At 37.6% G+C, this 27,768-nt stretch overlaps 2 protein-coding genes across 2 annotated transcripts; one reads left to right on the top strand and one right to left on the bottom strand.

Annotated features, from left to right (window-relative positions):
• Positions 1-7,462: 7,462 nt before the first annotated feature.
• On the top strand, positions 7,463-17,447 carry LOC130012465 (glyoxalase domain-containing protein 5-like). Its single transcript, XM_056100468.1, has 4 exons — positions 7,463-7,602; positions 13,816-13,959; positions 14,630-14,785; positions 17,115-17,447. Exons 1-4 carry the CDS (start codon positions 7,549-7,551, stop codon positions 17,247-17,249), a joined length of 489 nt encoding a protein of 162 aa, XP_055956443.1. The 5' UTR covers positions 7,463-7,548; the 3' UTR covers positions 17,250-17,447.
• A 451-nt stretch (positions 17,448-17,898) lies between these two features.
• On the bottom strand, positions 17,899-27,759 carry LOC126818590 (uncharacterized). Its single transcript, XM_050546062.2, has 8 exons — positions 27,002-27,759; positions 22,246-23,344; positions 21,661-21,941; positions 21,215-21,412; positions 20,769-20,857; positions 19,927-20,455; positions 19,450-19,536; positions 17,899-19,177 (listed from the first exon to the last, which is right to left on the bottom strand). Exons 1-8 carry the CDS (start codon positions 27,156-27,158, stop codon positions 19,047-19,049), a joined length of 2,571 nt encoding a protein of 856 aa, XP_050402019.1. The 5' UTR covers positions 27,159-27,759; the 3' UTR covers positions 17,899-19,046.
• Between the last annotated feature and the right edge of the window lie 9 nt (positions 27,760-27,768).

Here is a 27,768-nt window from a genome sequence, read left to right as displayed (position 1 = left end):
TGACCAGAAAACAAATTTTGATATGCGTCGGCTTACCCAAATTGAAAGGTTACGTGCCCTTGGCATGCTACAGATCGGCACAACACAGGCGGTTGTGGCGCGGACGATGAATGTTTCTCAGTCTGTCATAAGCAGGCTATGGTTCAGATACCGTGATACACAATCTGTACAGGACAGACCACGCTCAGGTCGACCAAGGGCGACAACTCAAGCCCAGGATCGATTTATCCGTACCTTGGCCTTGAGAAATCGTGTCATCACAGCAAATCAGATCAGCGCTCGTCTTCAAACAGACACTGGTGTGAGAGTGAGTGGCCAGACGATTCGGAATCGACTGCATAGGGGTCACCTTCGCGCCCGACGTCCTCGCGTGATCCCTTGTTTGAGAGATCATCACATTCAGGCAAGACGTCGTTGGTGTAGGGATCGTCAACACTGGGATAATCGACGCTGGAGCAATGTGATGTTTTCAGATGAGTCAAGGTTCACTGTTGATTTTTTGGACAGACGTAGGAGGGTGTGGCGTCGTCGAAACGAGCGCTTCCAAGACGTTAACGTCATCAGACATGATCGATTTGGGGGTGGTTCTGTTATGGTGTAGGGAGGCATCACTGTTGCTGGAAGAACGGCTTTACATGTTGTTGCAGGGCGTGTTACAGGCCAGTACTACCGGGACAACATCTTGGCAGTCCATGTTGTGCCGTTCGCACGACGTCATGGCCGCCGTTTCATCTTCCAGGATGACAACGCAAGATGTCACAGGGCCAGGATCGTTACAGGTTACCTCCAACAACAGAACATCACCACATTACCTTGGCCAGCACTGAGTCCCGACCTCTCCCCCATCGAGCATGTCTGGGACATGCTTGGACAGAGGTTACGTCAACGTCAAAAACGTCCTGCCAATGTCCAAGAACTTGCTGCTGCGTTGCAACAGGAATGGGACAATCTGGACCAAAATGACCTTAGACGTCTCATTAGGAGTATGCCACGTCGGATCAATGCTTGTTTGGCAAACAGAGGAGGATTTACCCGTTACTGACTTGGTTGTGATGCTGTGGTAACTTTGCTGTTTGACCCCGGGTATCATTTTACCCTTATAATGGTCAGTTTGTGCCTTACTTAGTCTAACGATCATTTGGAATAAATCGATGAATGTGAACTTCATTTCATTTTGTCATTTGTTTCTTCGTCAGTTTCATTAGGTGACTTTAATAACATTTAAAAATCAAATATCCCCTACTTTTTTTGAATAGTATATGATATTGACAGATGACAGAGAAATGAAATGGGGTTTAATGTCCTACTGCTCTGCCCCGACTGGGCTTATGAGGGTGGGCATCCACAATACAGTGTGCTATGACTATGAGGTAAATTTTGCTTGGACAGTGGCCTTACGGCCTACTCTTATATCGAATTCCAACTGTCAAAGGATCTTTATGTGCAAGCCAATCTGCACACAGGACCTCCGTTTTCCGTCCCACCCCAACAACTATATGTTGTGCCTTGTCAGGCCCTCTATCCTGCATCACTGACAAGGGCGAACACAGTAATCGATTACAGAACCTCCAGGTTAGCGAGACAGAGTCTCACTGAGCTAGAGTGGCTCCCCAGAGACTGCCCTTAGTTATGGTAATACTAAATTCAGTCTGTGCATGAGCTGTCAGCTGTAGTCCACACATTTAGAAACCAATGGTTGAGAAATGCTTGTCAAATCACCATTACTTGGGAAAGAGCAGTATTTTCAGAATAATTATTTATGGATTTTTGTCAATAATAAGACAACTAGAACCAGATGAGGCCCCAATTCTAAAAATTAAAGGGACTGAACGTTGAAATGATTAATACTTACGGTATTTCTCTAAAGTTAATTTCATTTGTCTCATTCTCAGAAAACTGACCTAAAAATATTGAAACAGACTTCATATAGTAATCCTAATAAAACATTGCAAGTAACTGATAAACTGTGCCACAATAAGATTAAATTATAGATCTATATTTCGTTTCCTTTTTTTATACTTTCGATGGCCTCTACTACATGAAGATCTGATCAGTTGTAGTGGGAGGTCGCATCAGAAGTCATACGAGTGGCTTTTGACACTATGACGTCTGACATTTCATTAACCAATCGGCATTAATGTCTCTAGTGGGTTACCCACAGTTACATGCAACTCACGCCAAAAATTTGCCGTAACAGACCGTTTTATTGGCTAATCCCTCACATTAACCAGTACATACATTGTGTAATACAACAACTCCTAGTGTAATAAAGACAGGTAAACCGAAATTTTGAACTATAAAAAAAAGAAACAAAATAGGATCTGTGCCAACAGGGAAATTTTCCAGACAGCAGCATTTTTACCTATATTCCTTTAATCAAACTGCCAAGGTTTATCTTTATGTGCATGAAAATGTGTACATGGGACCTTGGAACCAATGCTGTTCCTTGCCAGGTTCTCGGTCAACACCAGAATTGAACCCGAGACTTCTGGATTTGTGATCCAAACAAGGCACTGGTTCCAGAATAGGGAGGTCCATATTTTTTTTTATAGGAGTGTTAGCATTAATTGATAAACTTATGCAGCATGCAGCAATTATCTGTCCAGTCTTTATATATTGAAACCAAACATCTACATCCCTGCTTGTGCCACATGTATACAATGATATGTCAAATTAGAATATTAAATATCTCAAAATATTATACCTGGACCACTCAACATAGCTTTTATTGTTCCTGAGGTCAATGCATGGTCTCTCTTTACAATAAACTCATGACCATCTGAAGATATCAGTTTAACATACATAGCATCCGGACCCTCACACCCACCATAGATCTTCTCATCTTCCCCTTTGTCATCTTTCGAGTCCGACATTACTGACAAATATTTTGTAGAAGGACTGGGAAGCAACAACAAACTAGATAAAGAGAAAAATACACATAAAACAACTAACACATAGAAGTCAATATTTCTATTCTAATACCGTATTCAAAGTCAAAATTCGAATAGATTTCCAATAATCGATACAACTAAAATGTTGGGATGGTTTTTTTTTTCTAAGCATTATTGTATTTCTTTTAACATTAAATACCGCAGTCATCCAAGCAGTCTAAAAAAACTGATATTTTTAATCTATTATCCATGTAGATAATGGAAACATTTCTATTTCTAATAAAGACACCAAAACTGACAATCAGGACACAACATTAGGACTGGAGAATGGCAAAAATTATTCATACAGTAGCTTAGCTATATAATGAATTCACCAAGTTTGAGTAAAAGAAGATGTCTACCAGAGAGAGAGAGAAATGGGGTTTAACTTCCACTCGACACAAACAAGGTCATTTTGGGACTAACATATGGTTTAATTTTATTTCAATAATTCGCTTGTGTGTAGGGTTCTTTGGCAGTGGGGGGAAACCGGAGAAAACCCATGAGGTTGGACAGGCGACTCTACTCCCCGTCACGTACAACCCGGGATTCGATGTCCACCAGTTAAATTAACTGTAAGCGTAAGCTTATAGCTTATGAAATTGTTCCACTAGTTCAGCTAGTTGGCATAATTAATATTACTATTAATTATAGTATCCCAACAACACACAAATCACGCAGCAAACCCAAACAAACCATCCCTACTAAAGGGGGGAAAAGGGTAGAGCAGGTCAAGTTACGAAACAATATATGTTGATATCAATGACAGTACAGTACACTGCGAAACTTGTACAAATTCTAATCATGACAGTAAATTGCACAAATAAAACTTTAGAAGATCGGAATTTGAATTTAGCAGGTGAACCATTATCAATGTTTCTATAATGAATGTTACCTGAAACAAACTAATTTATCCTAGTTTACACCAAAAAGAAAGACTATTCATTTCAGCAACCAGATATAGTTTATTTCTACTTCCTTAGTCATCATAAAAAGGTCTATACTATATTTTTATTAATAGATCGTGATGAAGTAATACATACTCATGTGAAATGCAGTCAAATTATTTTGAATACTGACCAAAGAGGCTTAAACATTAAATATTAAAAATAAGATTTTTTAAAAAGGAAAAACATGATAAATCAAACAGGTTGGCATCCTTTATTTCTTGCAATAATATAATCAAATGCGTCATTTGAACGATGTCGATTGAGTTCTATTCTATGAAAATGGCTGAGCGAAACCACGTTTTGTTGTTTAGTAATATGGAAAATATGATAACATTCAGATTATAGGACACTTCAATTACATGTTATAATTGTTTATTGGTGGTCTACGAGTAAAACATTTGTTTTATATGTATACTTACTTAAAACAGAAAAGATATTTACAGGGAAAACTCCCTGACCTGTACACAAAACACAAATGTTCACAATTTGGCTTGTCCTTACCAACAAGTTGCCCGGATGTTGATCACATGACTAAATAACACGTCATTTCCGTCGAGGATTTCCCTTGTTCGAGCCGAAAAATCTTTGTTTACAAACAAACCGATGGCGATATGAATAATCTACCGCAACCGATAATTAGAAATCCCAAAGCGATTATATTCTTTTTAATAAATATTTAAATAATCGGAAGATTATCCATAAGTCGAAAATAAGTATAAAGTCTTCTAGTCTAGATTATGTTTTAATTCATATTTTTTTATTATTTTATTAAATTATCCTTTTTCAGTCTTTGATTGACGAACTTATTTTTTTCTGATAAATTATTGCTGTTCTTGCCCATTTTTACAAACTATCGCCAGTAACCCTATCTATTGTAAGGTCCATATATGATGTCATTGGTGCAGCCTATATCGTTTGTCGCAGGTTGAAAGCGCGGAAACAATTTCGATCTTGACGGGATGAGAACTTGACCGATAGCTATTATATCCATTGCCTGTGCCTGCATAGGCGTACATGAATTCGACTGGTGTGTGTGTGTGGGGGGGGGGGGGGGGGGGGTAGGTGGAGTGGTACCAGCATCTATGACGCAAAGCGTGCTTCATTTGGGGTTTTGCGCTTCCCCTCTATTTCATCCCGTGAATACAGCAACTTGAAAGTTGAAAGTGCATGGTTAATATAACCTTATTTATATGGCTTGGCAATTTGAACCCCAACCAAACAATCAATAAGACTGGTTCAGCTGCATTCACCATGACACCAGAGATTTCGGACACTTGATTTTGCCGACGAATTGATGAAACAAATAATAAATACCGGGTAATGATCGTGACCCCCCCCCCCCCCAAAAAAAAATGTGCATAAAGCATTCGCTTCTCTAGAGTAACACTAGACACTGTTTATTATACTGATTTTAAATTTTTATCCATTAGTCAATTTAAAGAAATGTACGACTCCAGAAAAATTAAAAAATTTAAAATACATATAGATAATGATCGATGCCCCCAAACTATCGCATAAGTCATTTGATTTCGGGGACTTTATCTTACCGACTATCTAAAATGCAAAAAGTTGATATTTTCCCGAAAAATCATTATATTACCCTTCAAATTATGCACGTCACTGCTATGTGTTTTTCCCCTTTTTTATACTACTGTATGAGATATTCACGTTCGTATTTAAACTAAATAACAACCAAGCAAAAGAATAAAAAATATATTTAGTACTCCCGATTTCTGCTACGGGAGCATAACAATGTACGGGAGCAAGTAAAAACAGGTTCCTAAATGCACGCATTTGAAATGATATGAGGTTTAACGTCCTACTGTCTGCACCGACTGGGCTGTAAGACGCCATCGCATACAGCGCGATTCGAGCGAAATTTTGCCAGGACAGCTGCACTACGACCTTCTCTTCTTTCGAATTCCAATGCAAAGATTCTTTTATGTACATGTTTTTCCGTGCCATCCGAACGACTATAAAGTGTCATTGCTAGGCTGTCCATCCCGCACAACTTAGGGTTAGGGTGACATTTCGATCAGCCAACACCGGGATCGATCACGTGAGCTCCATAAGGGAACCAACGTCTTACTTAATGAGCAACCGGATCCCCTTTGAAGTCACCAGACTGGGGTAAATGAAGTTCTTGCACCCTTCCAGTTTGCATCAAATTACCAAATTTATAAATAGCACATTAAACAGGTTATTGGAGCTGGTAATTCATACATCATAGTTATACTTCACACTGTACAATATCAAACAATTCTTCCGTTCTTTAAAAGCTCCTGCAGTTATCTGTTGCTGCGCTCGACAGATCACTTATAATATAGGCTTTCATGGGTAACACCATGGCTCTCGGATAATTCTTTATAGGGCCTATTTGGTAAACCATGGACCATAATATACAGTGTCAATGGGTGACCGAAACACCAAGCTCAAATATTTTCTAAGGGCTACTATTAAACAGGCCCGTAACTAGGGGGCGCAAGGTGGGGGGGGGCTCAAAAAGTGTTGCCCCCCCCCCCCCCGTGTGAAAAAATTTTCGACCATAAAAAAAGAGATATACATTGTCCATCAATATTACAGCACCCCTGAGAACACTTCCCACCCCTCGTTGCTCTGAGCTAGTTACGGCCCAGCATTTAAACCTGGAATGGTATCAGCAATCCCTTCATCATTAGCTCATAGTTGAGATGGCCTGGGCTTGGCAATGAATGCAAATGAAAGGGGGTCTGAAGGGACCCTCAGTCCTGCAAATCAGCCAAATTGGAATGGCTAATCCGACTTTGAAGCAAAATCTATATAAGAGTTGCTTCCCTTTGTCCACGTTTGTGGAGTTTTTATTTTGTCAACAGCCAAGACATGGTTAGGTATTTTACATCTGGCGAAAATTCATCTAGCATCCATGACTTACGACACGAACAGATGAAGACTGTTCTATTAGTTGAGAACATTATATTAACTGAAACATTGAGACCTGTTTTATTATGCGATAATAGCGAGTCGTTATTTTCAGTCAGACGTTGCAATTAGAAGATAAAAATAATTTGTAACAAAAGATTATTTTGTAAAATAATGAAAAGCACTGATGTTTAGCCATAATAAAAATGAAACAAAATGAAATTTAGTTTAACGCCCCACTATGAAGACAGGCATATGCAGCGTGTCACCAGGGAAGTTCGAATTCCAGCTGTCGAAGGTTCTATTACGTGCACGCAAACGCGTACACGGGACCCCAGTGTTTCGTTCCATCCGTACGATTGGTTATTGTCCCTTTCCAGAACCCCCGCCCTGTTGCAGTGACACTGCCAAGGCCATAATGTAGGTTTGCTGATGTGTACTAAGCTTATGGAGGCCAATAAAGCATTATATTTTAAGTAAATTTCACTGATTTGTTTTGAGAAGTATTTAAGTACGCAAAATAAGCCAATATTGAGACAATTTTCGTGGACATTTATTTTTGCCTGGTCCAATATTATTACATAATTAAATATCACATTGCCCAACTTTTATTTTATTTTTTAAATAAAAAAGGTTCCAAGTCAAAGGGACTCTGCAAAAATAGAACACAAACTGTTATCAGAAGGGAAATCCCAAATGTTATATTTGTTCAGAGCAGAAAGTAAACGGGAAGTAAAACAGAGTTGATGTAGTGGACAGCCAGTCAACTAATGCACGCCATGTTTCCACGTTTATTTAGCCGACAAAATCATTTATTATTCAGAGTAAGTAATTATATACACTCGTGTTGTTATAACGCAACTATCGGGTTACCAAATAGTTCAATTTGATACAAATTGACGATGGCTAAATATGATTTAGGTCATATTCAAATGCTACCTGTATAAAGCTGTGTTGTCACGTGATTTACTTGCAAACCAACAACAAAGCAAGTTAGCCGAGTATCAGGCCAAACGCAATTACTTCATAACGAAGATTAATATTAGGACTATAAAATTATTCTTATCGATAGAGTTTCATATTGAACAGCATATTTTAATTGTTCCACGTTTTTGGGTTTTTTTGGTTGTTTTTTTTTTACAATTAAAAGAAACGAAACGAAAAATGTTCTTTTATATCTAGTTATACATCTGTGTTTGATATTTTTCAATATTCTGGGTTTAACATGGGTACGTATGCAATGTGAGAGATGCATTCATGTTTGACAAGACAGTTCGAGTTAACTGCAATACGTGTCTTCTTACGTGCCTCGTCAAATTTCACACGGCACACGGGTTTTCGTAAATATATTTCTATGGTTATATGAAATGAAATGAACTGGAGGTTTAACTGTTCTGCTCCGACTGGACTACGACCTATTCTTATATCGAATTTCAAATGCCAACTGCACATCAATGTGTAGTCGGGACCTCGGTTTTTCGTTCCATCCGAAAAACTATACGTTGTCCCTTGCCAGACTCTGTGGTTATATATGCAGTGCTACGTACTCTTCATTGAATTCCAAGAGTTCTTTTACTTGCACGGGTGGGTCTCTGTATTTTGTCCAATCCGAAAGACTAGGCAGCAATTTTCCTTTTCAACCTAGCGGTCGCTACAAATTACAAGTGAAAAGCAGGCTTGAAAAAACCCATTTTTTTTCTCAGCCCACGCAAGGTTTGGTATAACGGGAAGATTCTAGTCGATAAAGTATGGAAGCCTATAACTACCATTCATAATTTCTACTTTTTTTCGCCTCTTCAGAACACGAAAGTCGAAAAGTCGAAAAGTAGAAGTTACGACAAAATGTGAGGCGACAAGACGGTATACAAGCCAAAATCAACTCGAAAATAGGAAATTAAGAAATAACACACCGCGATAATAGCGCCCCCCGTTTTTTCGACTTGCATTTTGGCTTGTATACCGTCTTGTCGACTTTCGACTTAATCATATTTTTGTATTTATTGATGTCAGTAAGAAGGCGCCAACACGCTATACAAGCCAAAATGCAACTCGAAAAGTAGAAATTAGGAAATTAACACACTGCGCTATTAGCGACCTATGATCTGTCGTACTGTCGACTTTTCTACTTTTCGCCTAGGAAGTTGTTGTAGTCTCTGCCTTGCAGGTCACATTTGAATACGCACAATTCCCGTTAACAAAAATGTTGGTGTGATAGAGTCTAGTAATGATGGCGATTATTTTATTAATATCTCGATCCCTATGTTACGGAAAATTTTATGCAGCCGTCAGTAATAATATTATAAAACTTACAATCTAAGCTTGATCGAGATAATAAAATAATCGCCATCATTACTAGACTCTATCACACAGACATTTTTGTTAACGGAAATTGCGCTATTATCGCGGTGTATTATTTCTTAATTTCCCATTTTCGAGTTGATTTTGGCTTGTATACCGTCTTGTCGCCTCACATTTTGTCGTAACTTCTACTTTTCGACTTTTCGACTTTCGTGTTCTGAAGAGGCGAAAAGTAGAAATTATGAATGGTAGTTATAGGCTTCCATAATAAAGACTATTGCATGTAAGGCGTCAAATTAGATTGGATTTGCCCACGTGGTTTCCCCTTGTCAGTGGTGTAGGACGGTGGGTATGCCAAGGATATCTGTCTAGTTGTTCGGATGGGACGAAAAACCGGGTCCCGAGTACACATTGGCGTGCACATAAAAGATTCCTAATTGGCAGTTGGAATTCGATATAAGGGTAGGCAAAATTTCCCTTATAGTACACTATATTATGGCGTATGCCCATCTTCATTAGCCCAGTCATTTCAATTCATTTTGCAAATTAGATTAGAAGGATTTGTCTTTAATGGTTCAGTATTTAAAGGGCCAATCTCAATTATATTTTGAAGAATAAAACTGCTTAAATTTATGTTAAAAGCTCTTAATATCCTCTACCGTAGGGACGAGTAACTAACTCAATATACGTGATACGTTTCCAAATAACTTAAACCAGTCAGTCTGCATCTGGAAATGGGGACTGGTGTCCCAAGCTGTATTATACGGTGTCTGGATAAAACCAGTCAGTCTGCATCTGGAAATGAGGACTGGTGTCCCAAGCTGTATTATACGGTGTCTGGATAAAACTAGACTTTTTTTTATAAAACTAATGTCTAGGTGAAATTTACCGTTCGTTATCAAGTACAGCACGTGGGTCATGCACTGTTTAGACCTGTAAAGGAACGGCGATAGATTATCAGGTTACCCAACGAAAAAAAAAAAAAAAAATGACCCGAAATCTTAAAAGGGTTTCGTGTCCGGATAAGCGGTTTTGGCGTTCACGTCCAAACAACTCAATATTTTGAGCTGAAATTTTGCGACTACCTTGTAAACATCAAAGGAATGCTAATCCAATTCCATCATCAGGTGGGGTCCTCCTTCCTTGGCTGTTTCGGCGCTAATCCACAACAACCTCCAGAGGTGCGCCGGCTCAGGTGATCAATCTGAACCTGGAACTGGATGGCCTACACGGCTCCGATGTCTCAGCTGATGTCATTGCTGTTCTTCTGTAACTGAATGCTGTTCTGTATATCTAAATCTGTCCATTATCTACACAGTAAATGTTCATTGTTCTAACACTTTGTACTTTTCCACACTTCGTCTCTTTTCCTCCAAATCCACTGTGATGCCACTTCTGCTTCTCTACACGCTTCTGTAATCAGTTTCTTCCTCTCTGCTCCTACTACTCCCAAGGTCCTAAGTGCCCGCCACATTGACTGTCCTGCAAAGCCCCTGCATCCGACTTCTATTGCCAAACACCACGTCCTCCATCCCCGCTGTTTGCAATCCTCTACTAGCTGCTGGTATTTTGCCATCTTTCTTTCATAAGCTTCCTCTATTCTGTCTTCCCATGGGACTGTCAGTTCCAGCAAGACCGCCTGCCTAGTTCCCTGTGACCAAATGACTATATCTGGTCTTAGCGATGTTGCTGCTATTTCTGCTGGGAAACTCATGCGTTGATGTATGTCTGCTGTCATCTGCCAGTCTGATGCTGTTCCAAGTATCCCTAAACCTTCTGCCTGGATGTCTTTCTTTTCTCCAGCCCTCACAAAATTTACAAATGTGATGTTCTTCTGCATCTTTCTCTTCTTTCTCCTGGTGGTATCCAACTTTGCTGCTATTGTTTTCAATACACTGTCGTGCCTCCATGTATATCTTCCATCTTTCAATGCGACTGGGCATGCTGACAACACATGCTGTAGAGATGCTGGTTTGTCTTTGCATAAGGTGCACGTTGGGTCTTCTATCAACCCCCAGGTATAGAGGTTTGATGGGCTTGGTAAAACATCATACACTGATCTTAGTAGAAAACTCAATCTGTATCCCTCCATACTCCAAATCTCGCTCCAGGTCAAAACCCTGCTTCTCGCTCCTTGCCAGTTCAACCAACTACCCTGCTGTTTCATTCCTACTGCCTTAACATTCCTACTCTCTTCTTCCATCTGTCGTATTTCCTGTTGCACCAGTTCCCTCCGTCCCTTCTCATTTGCTGTATCCCACCTTGGTTTTGTTGTCATACCAAATCCCTGTCTACCAACTGCTGTTACACCAACGATGACACTGTGCTTTAGCCTAGTCTCAGCTTCCTTAACTGCTTCCTCTGCTTTCCATTTTCTTCCTGTCCTGATCTTTACTTTGGCTCCTCTCACTTTAGCATCTTTGCTGTCTCTCAACGTCATAACCTGTCTTGTCTTTGTAACTTTATACTCTTCTGTCAATGCCTTCATTGGTAATTGTAGCTTTGTTCCTGTGCTGTACAATCCAATGCTGCTGAGACTTCTTGGCACACCCAACCATCTTCTTAGGCATGCACTGATCTTTCTCTCTAAGGCCTCAACTTTGGACAATGGGAACTCGTAAACTAGTAGTGGCCACAATATCCTTGGTAAGACCCCATGTTGATATATCCAGGCCTTATATCTTCCTGGGAGCCCACTTTTGTCTATCTTCGTCAGCCATTCTACCAATTGCACTTGAACTTCACCCATGTTTACCATATCTGCTAGTGTTGCATCAAACTTTTTACCTAGGCATTTCACTGGTTTCTCTCCAATTGTTGGTATCTTTTCACCTGCTAACTCAAATGTCTCATCTTGCACTTTGCCTTTCCTCACTATCAAACTTCTAGATTTACTTGGTTTGAACTTCATCCTGGCCCACTTAATCATCCTTTCCAATTCCTCTAAAGTCCATCTTCCCTCTATGACTGTTTTTGCTGTCACTGTCATATCATCCATAAAAGCTCTTACTGGTGGTTGCCTGACCCCTGATGACAATAATGGTCCTCTACTTGGTTTTTCTACTGATTTTACAATCAAGTTCATTGCTGCTGCAAACAGGACTACTGATACTGTACACCCCGTTAGTATTCCAACCTCAAGTCTCTGCCAAGCTGTGGTGAAGTCTCCAGCTGTGAACCTCATCTCAATCTTGTCAAAATACTTGTCAAGTATAAATACACTATTCCTCCAGGTTTTGGTGTTTAAATTTTATACGCGCACAGACTTTTATTTCTGAGACTCTGTTAAAATTGGGACGAAAGGCATAAAGTAATGATGATTCTTATAACGCGTAGGCTGAAAAAAATCTGTGACAGCCCAAGTAAAATACATCAAAGCAACGTGGTATGATGTGTGCGTATGCTCATAACTGGCAAAAAAAAAAGTTCTCTGAGGTATCTATGAATTAATTTCTATATTATCTGTGTCCCATGTAGAATTACACTGGCCTTAAATTTTACTCTGATGTATGTCGTTGAGAATTCATAAAGCGCGCGTAATTTGACCTGGAATGTACGTGATCATCCATGTAAATAAAATAATCGAGTGGAGAGACATTAATGCTAACCCCATTAGCCACTGTATTGTAGCTGACTGCAGACCTGAAAATCCGCCATTTTGAACAAAATACCTATTATGCTATAGTTTTTGCCGAAGAATCCAACTCTATTCAGCCACTTCCAACGGATTATTATGGATGAAACTTCCAACGCGCAAGAACAACTGGTAGGATGACGACAAACAAATGGGCTTAACTACTGCATTTATGAAACCCTGTAGCGCTTGCATTTTGTAAAGAAGTGTTATTGATTGTCCGGATATAATAGTCTCGAGTCACCAGCCGATTAGATTTAATACAAAAATTAACACAGATATCAATAGCAATTACGCCCCAGTCGTGGTAGTCGAATGGTTAAAGAAATGGACTCGCAACTTACATGTCTCTGGTTCCAATACTTGTGTGGGCCGGGCAGGTAAAAAGAACCCTTGGCAGTTGGAAATCAAAGAAGTGTAGAGGAAATCGCCGTTGTCCTAGCACCCCCCCCCCCCCGCCCACAATCGCAATACACACGGGGCCATAGAAATACAAATCACCAATTGTTTGTCTCAAAATGAACGAATTATTGTGTGGGCGAGATATTCAATTCGATACACGTTTTTGGGAACTCTACAAATTAAATAGTGGACTATATCCATAGTGGTTGAAATTGATTAATGGGTTATTTATAGACAGTAATTGGTTCATTAATTTTATAGAGCAATTGCTGATTAGTCTGTTATACAGTGATTTTTTCCATTTCGGTTTAGGAGCTATGGTGGCGCTCGCTAACAAACTAAGATGTCCCGGGTTCGATCCCCACCTTGGTCGAAAATGTTCCTGGAGATTTTATAGCCTAGCTTCCGCTATGGTCAGTGCTGAAAATCCTCTAGTCATTCGCGCGGGAGAAAAAAAACGAGGCCCCCTTATATTATACCATTAGCAACATATTAAAGATCCGGCGAAATTTAGGAATCGAAATAAGAGCAGATCGAAGCACCGCGGTCAGGGCAAAATCCCCCCGACCCTCTTTTACCAAACAGCATGACATATGCCAACATCAATTAGCAAGACTGGAGCATAAAGATAAGACGTTAAATCCCCATTTCATTTCCTTCTCGGTTTCCCAAGATTTTTAAACATTTATTTATATTATTTCAGAATTTGTGTGAGCAGAGTTTGAGAAGCTATCAAGATGGGTTTACGATTAGTCGATTTGATCATATTGTTATAACGGTTAAAGACATCAACAAGACAGTAGACTTCTATACACGTGTACTAGGAATGGATGTCACAACGTTTAAAGCAAGTATTCATATAATCATTTAGTGGCAGTTAGCGATTGGAAATATAATAACACTAAAAACCTCATGGGAAAGCAATCACTGGTTTATTATACAAAGGCATGGTATTTCGATAAGTAGTCTTATGTCACATTGAAAATTTACGTGTTCCGATTGAACTGTGACGTTTGGTTTATATCTCTCGACGTTTATGTCATGTGACGTCTATTTCGTAAATCCATTTGACATCTCAACCTTTTAACACACAACGCTAAACAAAACTGCGGGACAGATACGCACAGTACCCAAAATTAAGAAGCAAAAAGTGAAAATACTAAATCAAAATTGCAAGATGAACACGAAGCTATAAGCCACGAGAACGTACCGCATTTCCACAAAACAACAATTCACTTGCGCGTATGGGTCTTTAGCAGTGGGAAGAAACCGGAGGACCCGGAGAAACCCTATGAGGTTGGACAGGTGACCTACTCCTTGTCGCATACAATCGGGGAATCGAAACCAAGCCACTTGATGCCCCAATGACAGACATTATGGTTTCACGCACGTGCGTAAAACCACTAGACCACTCCCCCCAGGCCCCAACACTAAGTGGTATCCGGTTTTCTGGACACTACGTCACTTCCTAAATTAGGATGATTGTTAATATGTAAAAATTTCTCAATTTGGTACAGGGAGGAAGAAAAGCGATGACATTTGGTCAACAAAAGATTAATATTCATGAACATGGTAAAGAATTGGAACCTAAATCATTTACGCCTACTCCCGGTTCAGCTGATGTATGTTTTATAACAGAAACAAAACTAGACAAAGTTATACAACATTTAAAGGTATACATTATTTCAATGACACAGCAATACGTGCTAATTATATTGTTATTGAGGGTGGCAGAACAGAATATACTTGGTTAATACCCTGGGCCCTGTTTCTCTAAATCATAACTAAAGAAAAATCCAAAATTTAGTAGATACTTCAATTTTAATAGGCTAAGCACTAAAATCAACCTAATATTATCCAATCATATTACTAAATTTGGATTTTATCTTAATTAAAATTTCGTGAAACGGGCCCCCGGTCGTTCACGGGACCTCAGCTTTTGTTCCATCCAAACGACTAGATGCTGTTTCTTTCCAGACTGGAAAATCCCAAGTAACTTTCCCGACCCACGCCGGAATCAAACTAGGGACGTCCTCGTTAGTGAGCCATTGCCTTTACTTAATGAGCTACCGTTGCTCAACAAATGCATATCGTATATAAGGAAACGAAGAAGGTGAGCCGTGCCCTGTATGGCTTAGTTATAAATATACAATGCTTTTTATTTTACAGAGTTGTGAAGTGCCAATTTTAGAAGGACCAGTGGAACGTACAGGAGCAATAGGGCCAATAATATCCGTATATTTCAGAGATCCAGATGATAATTTATTAGAAGTTTCAAATTATCCTGATGATATTAAAAGTTAATAATATATGTTGTTAATTTTACTATACATGCTTTGTATATGAAGATATTGAAAGCTAGGGTAACCCTATGAAGATATTGAAACTCAGTATACAAGACGTAATACGGATTATAACATCTGAAGACGCCTAGCTATATCTATATAGCTGATGATTTGATGTATATCAAAATGAAGAAATAAATATGGTAGATTTCTTTAACTGGATGTGTGTATTTTCTTGTGTAGGATTTTTAAGCGTTTTATATAATAATACATACAGTTAAAATAAATAGACTATTTGCTTCATTATTGATACGCATATTAACGCGACGGTTTTTAGGATTATTCGCCGGCGTTTGGTGCATTTCAGCCCATACTCAGACGTTGACTCAGAATGAATGAAATGGGATTTAAAGTTCTACTTTTTTGCACCAACCGGCCCAGGGGCGGATTGGGACAAAAAATGAAAAAAAACCAATTTGTTCAATTCGTCTAAAAAAACCTTTTTCTGCTGAACATTATATGGGGGGGGGGGGGGTATTGGACCGGCCATGGAGCGATGATGATCATGTTGTATGTGGCTGGTGGCTAACGGGCCGCCACGCCACCACTGGAGTCTGGAATGGGCTGGTATAATAGACTTCATGAATTTCACTTTCGTCACTCTGTACCAATGTGTCTCGTGGCCTTCCATCACGGTTACTGTTAAATGTGCATTTAAAGTATTATTATTATTTCGAAGGTTCCTTTATATTTTTTGTTCCTCGTAATTATTGTTGGGAGCCGAAATTGTTAATAGTTTATTAAGAATAGATTCAAAGATCGCAATAACGCGATTTGATCACTTTAAACACAGGGAGAGTGAAATGTTTTCTTCTTCTTTTTCTTCTTCTATTAGTGTTTAACGCCTACTTCCATCGAAGGTTATATTGCAGACATGTTGTCTTATTTTTGATTATCTTAGTGCATGCGCAGATGTCTTTCTTGTGGGAGGAAACCGGAGTACCCGGAGTAAGACGCCCCTAAATATCTCCAACCCACATACACTCACAACAGGGATCGAATCCACGACCGCGAGCCAGAGGTCATCGGCCAGCTAGTGATCGAAGCGCGACACTCTAGACCACTAGATCCCCACACTTACAACAAGTTCTTGAAAGGTAGGTAATTGCTCATGTCTGTGATCGGTGCCAGTAATGTTGAAGGCTGCCCTCTCTAATCAATCTCGATCATTCTTGAGAAGTTCCAATCATGATAATGTAGAATAGAAACATTTATTACGCTCTAGGATGGTTAAGAGATTAATTCCCCTAGATCAGTTAATTAAAGAAGCATTATGTAAGAATTAGATAAAGAGCCGACAGTTCTCGCTATAACTAGATAATGGAAAGGAAATATCTTGAACATTTCTGTCAAATTACTTCATTCTGAAGGCTGTTTGGAGAATAGCGGAGTCTCAACTACCATTGCTACCGTTGCTACGATAGTAAACAAAGTCTAGATTATCCATTTTTCTAAATTCCGATGGCATCGAGAGTTGTTTATGGCCTTGGAAAATTATAAATGTCTAATTAATAATTTATATAAGGCCTCAGGAAGGCATGCAATAAGCAGATTTAGCTCTTGCATAATGTATGTTTAAAGTACTTTGGTGGCATTTCAAGGTGAGCCGTGCCCTGTATGGCTTAGTTATAAATATACAATGCTTTTTATTTTACAGAGTTGTGAAGTGCCAATTTTAGAAGGACCAGTGGAACGTACAGGAGCAATAGGGCCAATAATATCCGTATATTTCAGAGATCCAGATAATAATTTATTAGAAGTTTCAAATTATCCTGATGATATTAAAAGTTAATAATATATGTTGTTAATTTTACTATACATGCTTTGTATATGAAGATATTGAAAGCTAGGGTAACCCTATGAAGATATTGAAACTCAGTATACAAGACGTAATACGGATTATAACATCTGAAGACGCCTAGCTATATCTATATAGCTGATGATTTGATGTATATCAAAATGAAGAAATAAATATGGTAGATTTCTTTAACTGGATGTGTGTATTTTCTTGTGTAGGATTTTTAAGCGTTTTATATAATAATACATACAGTTAAAATAAATAGACTATTTGCTTCATTATTGATACGCATATTAACGCGACGGTTTTTAGGATTATTCGCCGGCGTTTGGTGCATTTCAGCCCATACTCAGACGTTGACTCAGAATGAATGAAATAGGATTTAAAGTTCTACTTTTTTGCACCAACCGGCCCAGGGGCGGATTGGGACAAAAAATGAAAAAAAACCAATTTGTTCAATTCGTTCAATAGAGTACTGAGGACCATTGATCAATATTAACAAGGAAAGAGTTGTATTTTAATTATAAAGAATAATTTATTCAACATTTATTCATCATATAATAATAATAATAATAATAATAAATAATAATAATAACTACTAATAACTTATATAAATTCATTGTAATATTTAATATAAAAATCAATTCAATTAATAATATAATAGAAATCTTTTGGTATTTTAAAAGATACAAAATTTCCAAATCAATATATTTCCCTAATATAGTCAATGTATATTTCTCCTTTATTTTAGTCAATCACAACTTTGAAAATAAAGATATTATTATTATTATTATAGATCTAGCTGAAGTTTCATTTTAAAATGTTTATAGAAAAGCTACCTTTGAAATCAGCTACAACTATTGTTTGGTGTATCATGGCACGATTGACTATTTTTGGGAAATGGCATTTCATATTTGGATAATATTTACACGTTAAATAGGGATTTCCGTGAAACGAATGTCTCTTTTGAAACATACGATACATGTACAGCATTAAAGTGTGCCATACGAAACAATGAAGATTATATATAATGAGTACTATACATACTTTTCTAAATGTTACTATTCAATTTGCTTTATTACCTATAAATATATGAGATCGTGTGCTTTTACTTTCTATTGTTTATTGGACAGAGACATAAAACAAACCAATATAAAAACAAATTCTTTTTCGAATATTCTAAATATTAAGGTCATGACCTCTTTGATTGTATGACGTGTTATGATGTGGTTTTACAGATGATAAACTCACTACATTCAAAATGCAACCCTGTTTAAATCAGATGTTAATGAAATTCCGCTTGGAACCATTAAAACGAAACGAAATAAAATATTAGTCCGTGGATTAAGTCTGATATATATAACAGACTTTGTTTTCAACAGTCGACAGTTTTAAGTCTAAAAAGAAACTAAAATTAGTAAACAGATCGAGTTCCGCTTACTCTTTCAACGTGAAATTTTAATCGTATATAGCTTGTCACACCAGTTATCAATATACCACATAGCTCAAACCAAATAAAAGAAGTCTTGTTCCTTTAAAACTGCATGCATAAATATAAACAATAGCTAGTACGAGATTTATTTATTGGTGTATGGTCTGGTAGTATTTTAAGTTGTGCTTTATACGAGTCTAACTGACTAGTAGAGAACGTATTCTGTAGAATAAAATTACTGACATGATACTAATTACTTTATAATTAATAATAAACAGCAGGTGTATTCAACACAGTTGTATTCTATTTATTTCTGATTCAATTATTAAATGCCATTGAAACAATTGATCAGACTTATATTATGACTTGGTGTATGGTACATCCACACTTAATGAATTAGATTTATTGTTCATTTCAGCCTTAGCATCTTCAAATAGTTGATCAACTCGTTCTTTGGGTGTACAGCCTATTCTGAAGTAAGTTATAACTCCTGAAAAAAAATGGATAAAACTATTTAAGAAAGAGAACAATAACCAGCAAAAGTTGTATCAGCTATTTAGAAAACCTTAGGGATCTTTAGCAGTGGACGGAACCCACCAGGTTGGGTAGACGAACCCACTCTTTGTCTTGGACATGCCTTGGGTAACGATAGACCATATGATCTAAAGCTCTTTAGACCACTCGGCCAACCAATAAACAAAATAACTGAAGAAAGGTAAGTGTTATCATTTTTTAAAATTATAATAATTTTGTTGCCCTTACCTTCATCAATTTTTAAACAGTTGACCACGGTTGATGCTACCAGTTCATTAGATTCACCATCACATATTATACCATCTAATTTATGTCCTGCAATAAATAATAATAACAAAAATAGTAAATAGAAGTGATATCGGGCACTCTAGAAACAGAACAGACTCGCTTGTTTACGACACCTCCATATCCATGGGTATGGCATTAGCTGAATGCGCCAATATAGTTGCATCTATTATTAATTGAATGGGCCAATATAGTTATCTGAATGAGCTAATATACGAGGGTCTCTTGTTTGCTGTCTGGGATAATATACTTGGATCTAAATGGGGCAATATTCTGGACCAAAGCAGCTTGGTACTCTATACTTGTGTCCAATGGTCATCAACAGGGATGCTGACAGAGTTGGGTTTTTATATTTTCATGGACATTTGTATAATCGAAAAATAGCCAGCAGCAAAATGATTTTGTGAAATCTGTTCTTACCTAAAGAGTCTATAACCATATCGTGATGAATACTATCAGCGCCACCACTGGGATTAGCCGACGTCAAAGCAATAGGACCAGAAAGGCTTACTAGATATGCTAAGACGGAACTATCGGGAACTCGTATACAGATACTCTCTTTGGTGCCAACATACTGAACTGCATCACCGAGACCAAGATTCTGCATCCATGGACCCTTGGGTACGACACAGCTGATTCCTCCTGGGTAACAACGTCTCATGAAAGCCCACAACAACGGACTGAAAACTGGATTAGATTCGACTAGCTGATCAAGATTTGACAAACAAAGGCAGATGGGCTTCTCTGGAGGGCGACCTTTAATATGGTAGATTCGTTTGATAGATTCGGGATGTTTGCAGGATGCACCTAAAGCGTACACTGTGTCAGTAGGTGTACCAACTACACCACCATCATCTAATATATCTGCTACTTTCATCAGACTCGATGTTCTCTGGGATGAGAATAAGGGACATGGTGGTTCTTGATTTTCTTCTTTGATTTCAACTTCCTAAAATACACAATATCAAGCGTTTTAGTTTTCTAAACCCACCTTTTGTTGTTTATTTCTCACAACCATTTATTTGATTGATATTTTGTTGTTTAATTCTTGCAATGTCTGTGTAGTTTGTCTTGTCCGCAGGTGTATTTTACCGGTTTTGTTTGCGCCCTCCTGCTTGAGTATAATATCATTACATATATTACATATTTTTAATTTAGAGTGTTTAGTGGATTCCTGATTAAACAAGGAAGCTGCCCATACATATTACTATTATTTAAAAATAAAAAAATAACAGTACTAAATGAAAGAAAAACACACAAACCTTTAAGATAGGTTCACCAACAGGAACGATATATTCTTGTAAAACACCATTTACAATCTCAGCAAACGCCCCGTAAAAAGCCACAACAGCTGAAAGAGAAGATAAATAATTAATATTGGCCGTGAACTTGAGTAGTAAATCTTACCATTCCTAAGAAAACAAACAGACTCAAACAAATACCTTGCAAAAATATGCAGGGCAAAACTAGCTGTGACTGTGTGGGTCATCACTTAGAGAAGGAGCAGCACATTGACCAAATTCAATACCAATTGCACTCTATTCTTCGGGACTTCATGGACGGCTTGGTGAATTAATTCGTACCATTCCGAAAATAGAACAAGTGCATTGTTAAAGCATGCAGCCTATTGCGTTCTGTTGTTCGAAAGAAAGCTCTATCGGAACATTGCGGACTTTTGGGAAATTTGGAGAAAACTGTAGGTTCTTACCTGTTAATACAGCTGTTACAAGAATCATCCAAGGTGGGTTGACGTTGAAACATTTAACTACCAGAGATATGGCACATAGTTCCATCATTAGAGAGAAGGGAATCCAGACTCTAGTGAAAGCTGCTGACAGTACCATGGAAACCGTGTGTAGACATAAGATGGCGATGGAAGCAGGTCTCAATGTAGACAGCAGGGAATCTGAAAGTTATCAAAGAACAACAACTGTTTATAATGTAGGAGGGGAGGAAAGTAACTTGATTGACGGTGATTTTGAATGTCCGGTTATCTACATACTAATATGTCTTTTAATGCAAGTCTATATGTATCTCACGGCAAGTTTATTGCCCAATTATGAAAATTTACATAAGGATATAATACTCCATTTCAAAATATGCTGTGCCGTCCCTTTACATTTTAAATACAAGATACTAGATAAATATAATTACCATCAAATAGAATTGCTGTCCATACACTCCAGAACAAAGCTAGTACAACCATGATGTAACATTTAGCAAGACTTCCAGCAGCAAAAGCAAGACGGGCAGTAAACAGATGAAGGAAGACGCCAGCTATAATAATGCCAGTTAGTGGGTAAGTTCCACTCGTAGCTTCTACTGGTGCTAGACAAGACAGAGCTAGCGCACTAGATACCAAACCTACACAATCAACTATCTTGTATGATATTTTGTCGTCATTTGTGTAATCATCATTTTTGGTTGTCCCATCTCTGTAAAAAGTAAAGATACAATACACTACTAAATGTTACCAGGTTCACTACAGGACTGATTATAGAGGCCGGAAGAGGTCATTATGAAGACCGAAGACCAAGATATATTATCACACGTCAAAGAACATTCCTGTTAAATTAGTTTTTGTAAAATAAAATATTTCATTTGCTTTCACAATGGCCTAAGTGAATATAAATCAATTGATTTAAAAACGTGCTAAAGATACAAATACCAAAATCCCCAAAACAGATTTCTACAAAAATCTAGCGGATTCATCAAGCGAAAAATAAAGCAGTTACTAACCTGAACTTGGCGAAATAGCCATTAAATAGTTGAGTTAATCTTTCTGCAGTAACTGCTTCAAGTCCCAGGAACATTATTGATTTTTCTGCAATAGAATTGGCCAAGTGCGCCATAGCTACGTATAAAGATGTTATAGCTACAACTGCAGCCGAGACACCAAATGTGTAGTTGTGTACAGCGACCGGGATCTGTTCCACCGACAGAACGCTCATGATAGTAAAGAGAAAGTTGTACAGGAAGACGACTTTGCTTTGGCATGTCGAGACCACCATTAGAATAATGAGCATACCAACCATGCCCCACTGTCCAAAATACACGATACGATCATTTGTTGGGTAGTCTAAGGTCACGAACAGTTGTATCATAGCACGGGTTGTCCAGAATACAAAATATATCACAAATTGTACGGAATGGAATAGATCATGGCGTAAGAAAGCGTAGAAACTTCCCAATATGTGACAGAAGATACCAAAAACAAACATTGGCATCGCTGGTCGAAAGTCTGAGAAATAACCTAAATGGTGGAACACGAGAACGGCAGCAGGGACAACATTTCCAATATAACCCATTCCCATTGGTTCAGCATACTTAGTGTCCTTCTTCTTTTCATGCTTCTTCTTAGTGGCAGCTTTGGTTCTGATGAGCAGGGGATCAAACGGTGCGTTACCAAAACCTGGCAATAAATACCGCTGACTGACGCCTTTGAGTGTCATGACTATCACTGCATAGGAGCTAGATAACACTATAAATATTTCGAAAGCTGCGGCTACCTTTTTGCCCCATGGATAGAATGATCCAACTCCTTCGAATATCAGAGTTAGTAATAAGGCCACGAGCACTGGTGGCATTATATAGTTGACGGTAACTGCGCACAGGCATAGGATTACGGCCACCGCCATGAATCCAATTAGCCCAGGAAGTACGCCGACCCTAAGTACTTCCGGGTCAAAGTTTGGAGTCATTATGAAATTCGCTCCCACAATTATCCACAGTGATGAAAACACCACAAAAGCTGTGCCCGTTAAATGGTCATTTCTTCTAAAACACAATAGACCAGCTATCAATTGTAGAATACCACCAATAATAATCAGATGAGTACCTGAAAAGAGAAAAGACGTTTGTACTTGGTTGTCCTAGATGTTGATGAACAGACCAGAAAATATCTCCCAGAACATTGACTGTCTACAAAGAATAGAACAACTGTGTCTCTTAGAACACCCGTTATACAACTGCCCTACAAAATATATACCAATCAAAAAAGCATTTGAATTAGAATATTGCACTGGTTTCTCTCAATAGTGCCACACACGCCCTATTTATAATGCAGACACAAAGTTCGAACAGGAATTAATACATGATGCGAGCATGGTTTCAGGCCATTTTCCGAACCAGAAATGCTGCACTTAATTATCTTGATAGCGACATACGGGCACTGTTTTTGGTGCAGACGTACAAATTAGAATTATTTTAAAAGGAATGAAGTGCTGAGAGTATAGCTGTCACATGTTTTTTGGAAAGAGATTTCATGGAATAAAATAAGGGAGGATATTTAGATTTTAGAGACTTAAATTACGAAGTCATTTAGCATGATGTGTTCGTTACACTGGGATAACGTTAAAGTGTTCAGACCACTAATGAAAGGGGTGTACTTTTGTTATTAAAGACATTCGAAAGTAGTTTTATTGTTTTGTACTTTCTAACCATTTATTCTGAGGTCGGGGGATTTCCATATCAAACTCGTTTAATGCGATTATGTGCCATCACTGTCAATGCTAATCCATCTAAAGTTTGTACTCCCGGGGTGTATTAAACAAGATTAAGACAATGTGGGTAATTTCGGATATTAAAGTGTTTTTGTTTTTTTCTTTGTTTTTTTTCGGGTTTTTTTTTTTTTTTTTTTTTTGACAACTTTCCACAAGACCACATAAAGTGTGACACGGTATTAAAATTACTTAAAAAAATTATGACACTTTATTTCGCAGTCAAGGGGAATGCCAATATTTCCGGCATTGTTGAAATACTTGTAACTGTAACTAAATCTAAATTAAATTAGGATGTAATTTCGTTTCGTTTATTTTTCTCATTTTTGTCAAGCCTGAAAGCAGCCACTGCGCATGTAACTAACTTTCATCTTCTAAGACGAGAATCGCCGTTAAGCCAGAGCGCCGAAAAGGTCGCCGAAAAGGCTGGTGTTGTATCTAGAAACACGACGATCTAAATGAACGATTTCAGCCACCATAATAAATACCCATATTTTTGCATATGTTTAATTGTGGCACAAATTGCACCACGCATTAAGAATATCCTGCGGGTCTGTTATTTTTTCAGATAATAAAAACCCCACCCACACTAGTACTAGTAACATACTTTTGGGGGTAGAGCTATGGTCAATAAGGGCGTTTAGCATATTTTGACTGAAAGGTCAGGATTAAGACGGCTTTAGAAACGTCAGAAACACAAAACATGAAAGTAGAACGCGCCATTTTCCTTGTATGTTAGCAATATTGGGTACAAAAGTGGGAAAAACGTGATTTGTGAGCATCCATTGAGAACAAGTTTAAGAATGTGCTTGTACCACAAGTAAAACATTTTACAAAGCATTATTGGGTGTGTCCGAGACGCGCTGCTTCTTTGATCTCAAAAGTGAAATATTTCTGTTCTGTTTTACTTGCTCATTGATAACGCGGAAAAATCAGTACGAATGCACTACTTCCAGCATCTATTAATAGACTACTCAATGCACGACTATTACGCCACTACTACACCACTAAAACTTAATAGAAACTATGAAAAAAATAAAATTGTGCAATTTGTTTCTATCGTCAATTAACAACTCAAATAATCCTAGTCAATTAAGTAAAAACGGGACCCAGTGATTCAAGAACGGACCAAGTACTGATTTATCAAAATAAAAAAAATGGAAGGGGGTTTTAACGTCTTACTGTTCAGCACTGACTGGGCTGAGACGGGGGAAAAAATTAAAAAGAGCACGAACGTAACAAGTCTTACAATGCATGACATTTTAAATTTCTTTGAAATCAAATATCAAAGCAAAGGTGTAAAAGTCAACCATTTTTTTTTTTTAGAAAAAACAGTGTAGACTTCCTCTCGATTTTTATTAATAGGTCGGAAGAGTTCGTTTATTTTATGTGAAAGCCCCAATGGGCCTATTTAAATTTGACAAAAAAAAGATTTGAAAAGCGTTCTCCAGACAGACAATTAAAACCAAAAACTAGGTTAGATGCGAATTCGGGCGTGATAGTTTTTTTTTTAGTTTTTTTTTTTTATGTATATATATTTTACTATATTGTGTTTGAGAATACTGCTTATTTTGTTTGTCAGAAAAACTCCTGAACTAGAATTGCAACATATGCTACAAGGTTTGGATTAGGAGTGTTAGCCTACTAAATATTTAAATTCTAACTATCATTCAAAATCTTCGAACAAAAAACTGTGAAATATGATATGGATATTTGATATTTAAGATAGCTCAAATGGCCCAAAGTGACTGTTGCCCTTAAGACCTGAGACAAATACGTTAAGCCGTCAAATATTTTAATACCTGGTAATAATAGGGAAGTACCTGCCGACATTGTGTAGTATATATTTGTTACAGGCTAAACATAATGAGTTTATGCAACTAGTTGACATCGAAGTGTAATTTGAAAGATTTAAACATAAACGATTAGGTTAAACAATCATAGTAAAATCATATAGTATATGATGATGGTAAACGTTGAAATAGAAACCAAAATATTACTGCAATTCATGATTTTTTTCTTTTTTTTAAAAATGATGTTTAACTTATATGATGTGATATGTAGCGGCGACCCCAAACGGGACTTTTCCTAAATTTAATCTTTGGGAAATACAACAAAACAAACGATTACAAAATAAGTTTAAACATTATAGAACAATTCTCTAAACTCTGAATTCCAACGTAAATTCAAACTGTTAGCTTCGTCTACCGACAACACTCTCTCACAGATGAGCTAAGCGTAAAGTGGTATCAAGAGTTCTGGAAATAGTAAGCAATTCCTGTCTCGTGCTTGCTACAGCCGCTGGTCGTTACTACACGTACAGTACCGTAGAAACGAGGTCTGTCTAAATTACTTTGTGAATCATTGTGATTTCTGATTATTTTTAATTCGGTATAAAAAGACATTATCTTTATCTTCGAACTTAATTATTCTAGGTTATATAGTTTTAATACACTTTATGTAATTATCTTATATGTATCTCATAAAATGTCGTGTAATCAGTTTCTGTCCTAGATACTTTTTATCAAATTATTTTGAAAGGAAGCAGAGAAAACACCGAAATTAAAATACATGAGTTGTATCTAGGAAGTAAACTATACAATATACAATGGTCAAAGGTAAAGTTAATCTTTGATAGTAGTAAACATTAACTACCCTCAAAGGTTAAATATTTGAAAATTGTTTTGAACCAAAAGGGGCCAATTAAAAGCAAAATACTTTTCACGAGCAGATAACAAGTATTGACAAATATAAGATCCAATTGATTAAAATTGAGCAAGTCGACTCGGAAAATTTAAAGAGAAAGTGGTATCAGGTGTTCCAAGAGTTTACACAACTAGGCCCATAATATCAATTCAAATATGCATTCACTGTTGAAAAATGGGCCGTTGGGATCAAATAATTACGATGTTTCATGATTATTGACACTTTCCCATAGTCCATATAATTTCAAAATACAAAAAAAGATATGTTAAACAATTTATATAAAATATTACCTGCAAGTACCAGAGCTGTTCCTGTCAGAGGACCTTCACAAATATTCTCGATCGCAACGATCAGAGCAGCAACAATGTTCGCAATTAAACCAAGGGCCCCGGGTTCTGCGTACAGAACTGAGGCAAAGAGTTCTGGTTGAGCGTCTAGCCACTTCATATTGGCAGCTAAAAACGGTCTCAAAATATTCTTCTTTCTAATAACAAATAATATTTAACACGACGACTTATTTTGAAAAATAAAATAAATTAATTCAGACTTGAATGTAACTACCGATATTCTAAATAAAGTTTCAGATTTGCCATGTTGATTAGAACATTCACCAAGTCTTCAATGAATTCAGCATGTTTAGATCTATATTATATAGTGTTCTATTGTCACAGTGGAGTGATTTGTAACAGGATCACCCCCTCACGATTGGGTTTAAAATAGATTTTTTTCCCATCCATTAGAAGGATTTTCCGAAAAACACATGATTCAAAAAATTAGCATAATATGAATAATACGTCATGGCTATATCAAGATATCCTGGATTGTCCTATTATTACTAATGCACTAACACTATAAATATTTTCAAGCACGGTCATGTACATCCAAACAATTGGAAAACATTAGCCTTTTCTCTGACGTCGACTTCGGACCACCATTGCGAAAAAACGATTTATTTTAACCAATCAGATGACAAGGAAGTGCGTATCAAGTAAACTTCGGCGGCACTTCTCGGAAACTGACACAAACGACCAGTGGGCGACTTCTGAGTCAGGTGTGA

The sequence above is a fragment of the Patella vulgata genome, chromosome 4 (genome assembly GCF_932274485.2).
Source record: "Patella vulgata chromosome 4, xgPatVulg1.2, whole genome shotgun sequence".
Classification (NCBI taxonomy): domain Eukaryota; kingdom Metazoa; phylum Mollusca; class Gastropoda; family Patellidae; genus Patella; species Patella vulgata.
Note: the sequence above shows the minus strand (reverse complement) of the source record. Positions and strands in the feature narration are given on the sequence as shown.

Coding starts and splice junctions, on each gene's coding strand:
- LOC130012465 (XM_056100468.1), top strand. CDS start 7,549: ATGCACGCCATGTTTCCACGTTTATTTAGCCGACAAAATCATTTATTA. Junction 7,603..13,815: donor AAAATCATTTATTATTCAGA/GTAAGTAATTAT, acceptor ATATTATTTCAG/AATTTGTGTGAGCAGAGTTT. Junction 13,960..14,629: donor TGGATGTCACAACGTTTAAA/GCAAGTATTCAT, acceptor AATTTGGTACAG/GGAGGAAGAAAAGCGATGAC.
- LOC126818590 (XM_050546062.2), bottom strand. CDS start 27,158: ATGAAGTGGCTAGACGCTCAACCAGAACTCTTTGCCTCAGTTCTGTAC. Junction 23,345..27,001: donor AACAGCTCTGGTACTTGCAG/GTAATATTTTAT, acceptor TTCTCTTTTCAG/GTACTCATCTGATTATTATT. Junction 19,537..19,926: donor TATGGTTATAGACTCTTTAG/GTAAGAACAGAT, acceptor TATTTATTGCAG/GACATAAATTAGATGGTATA.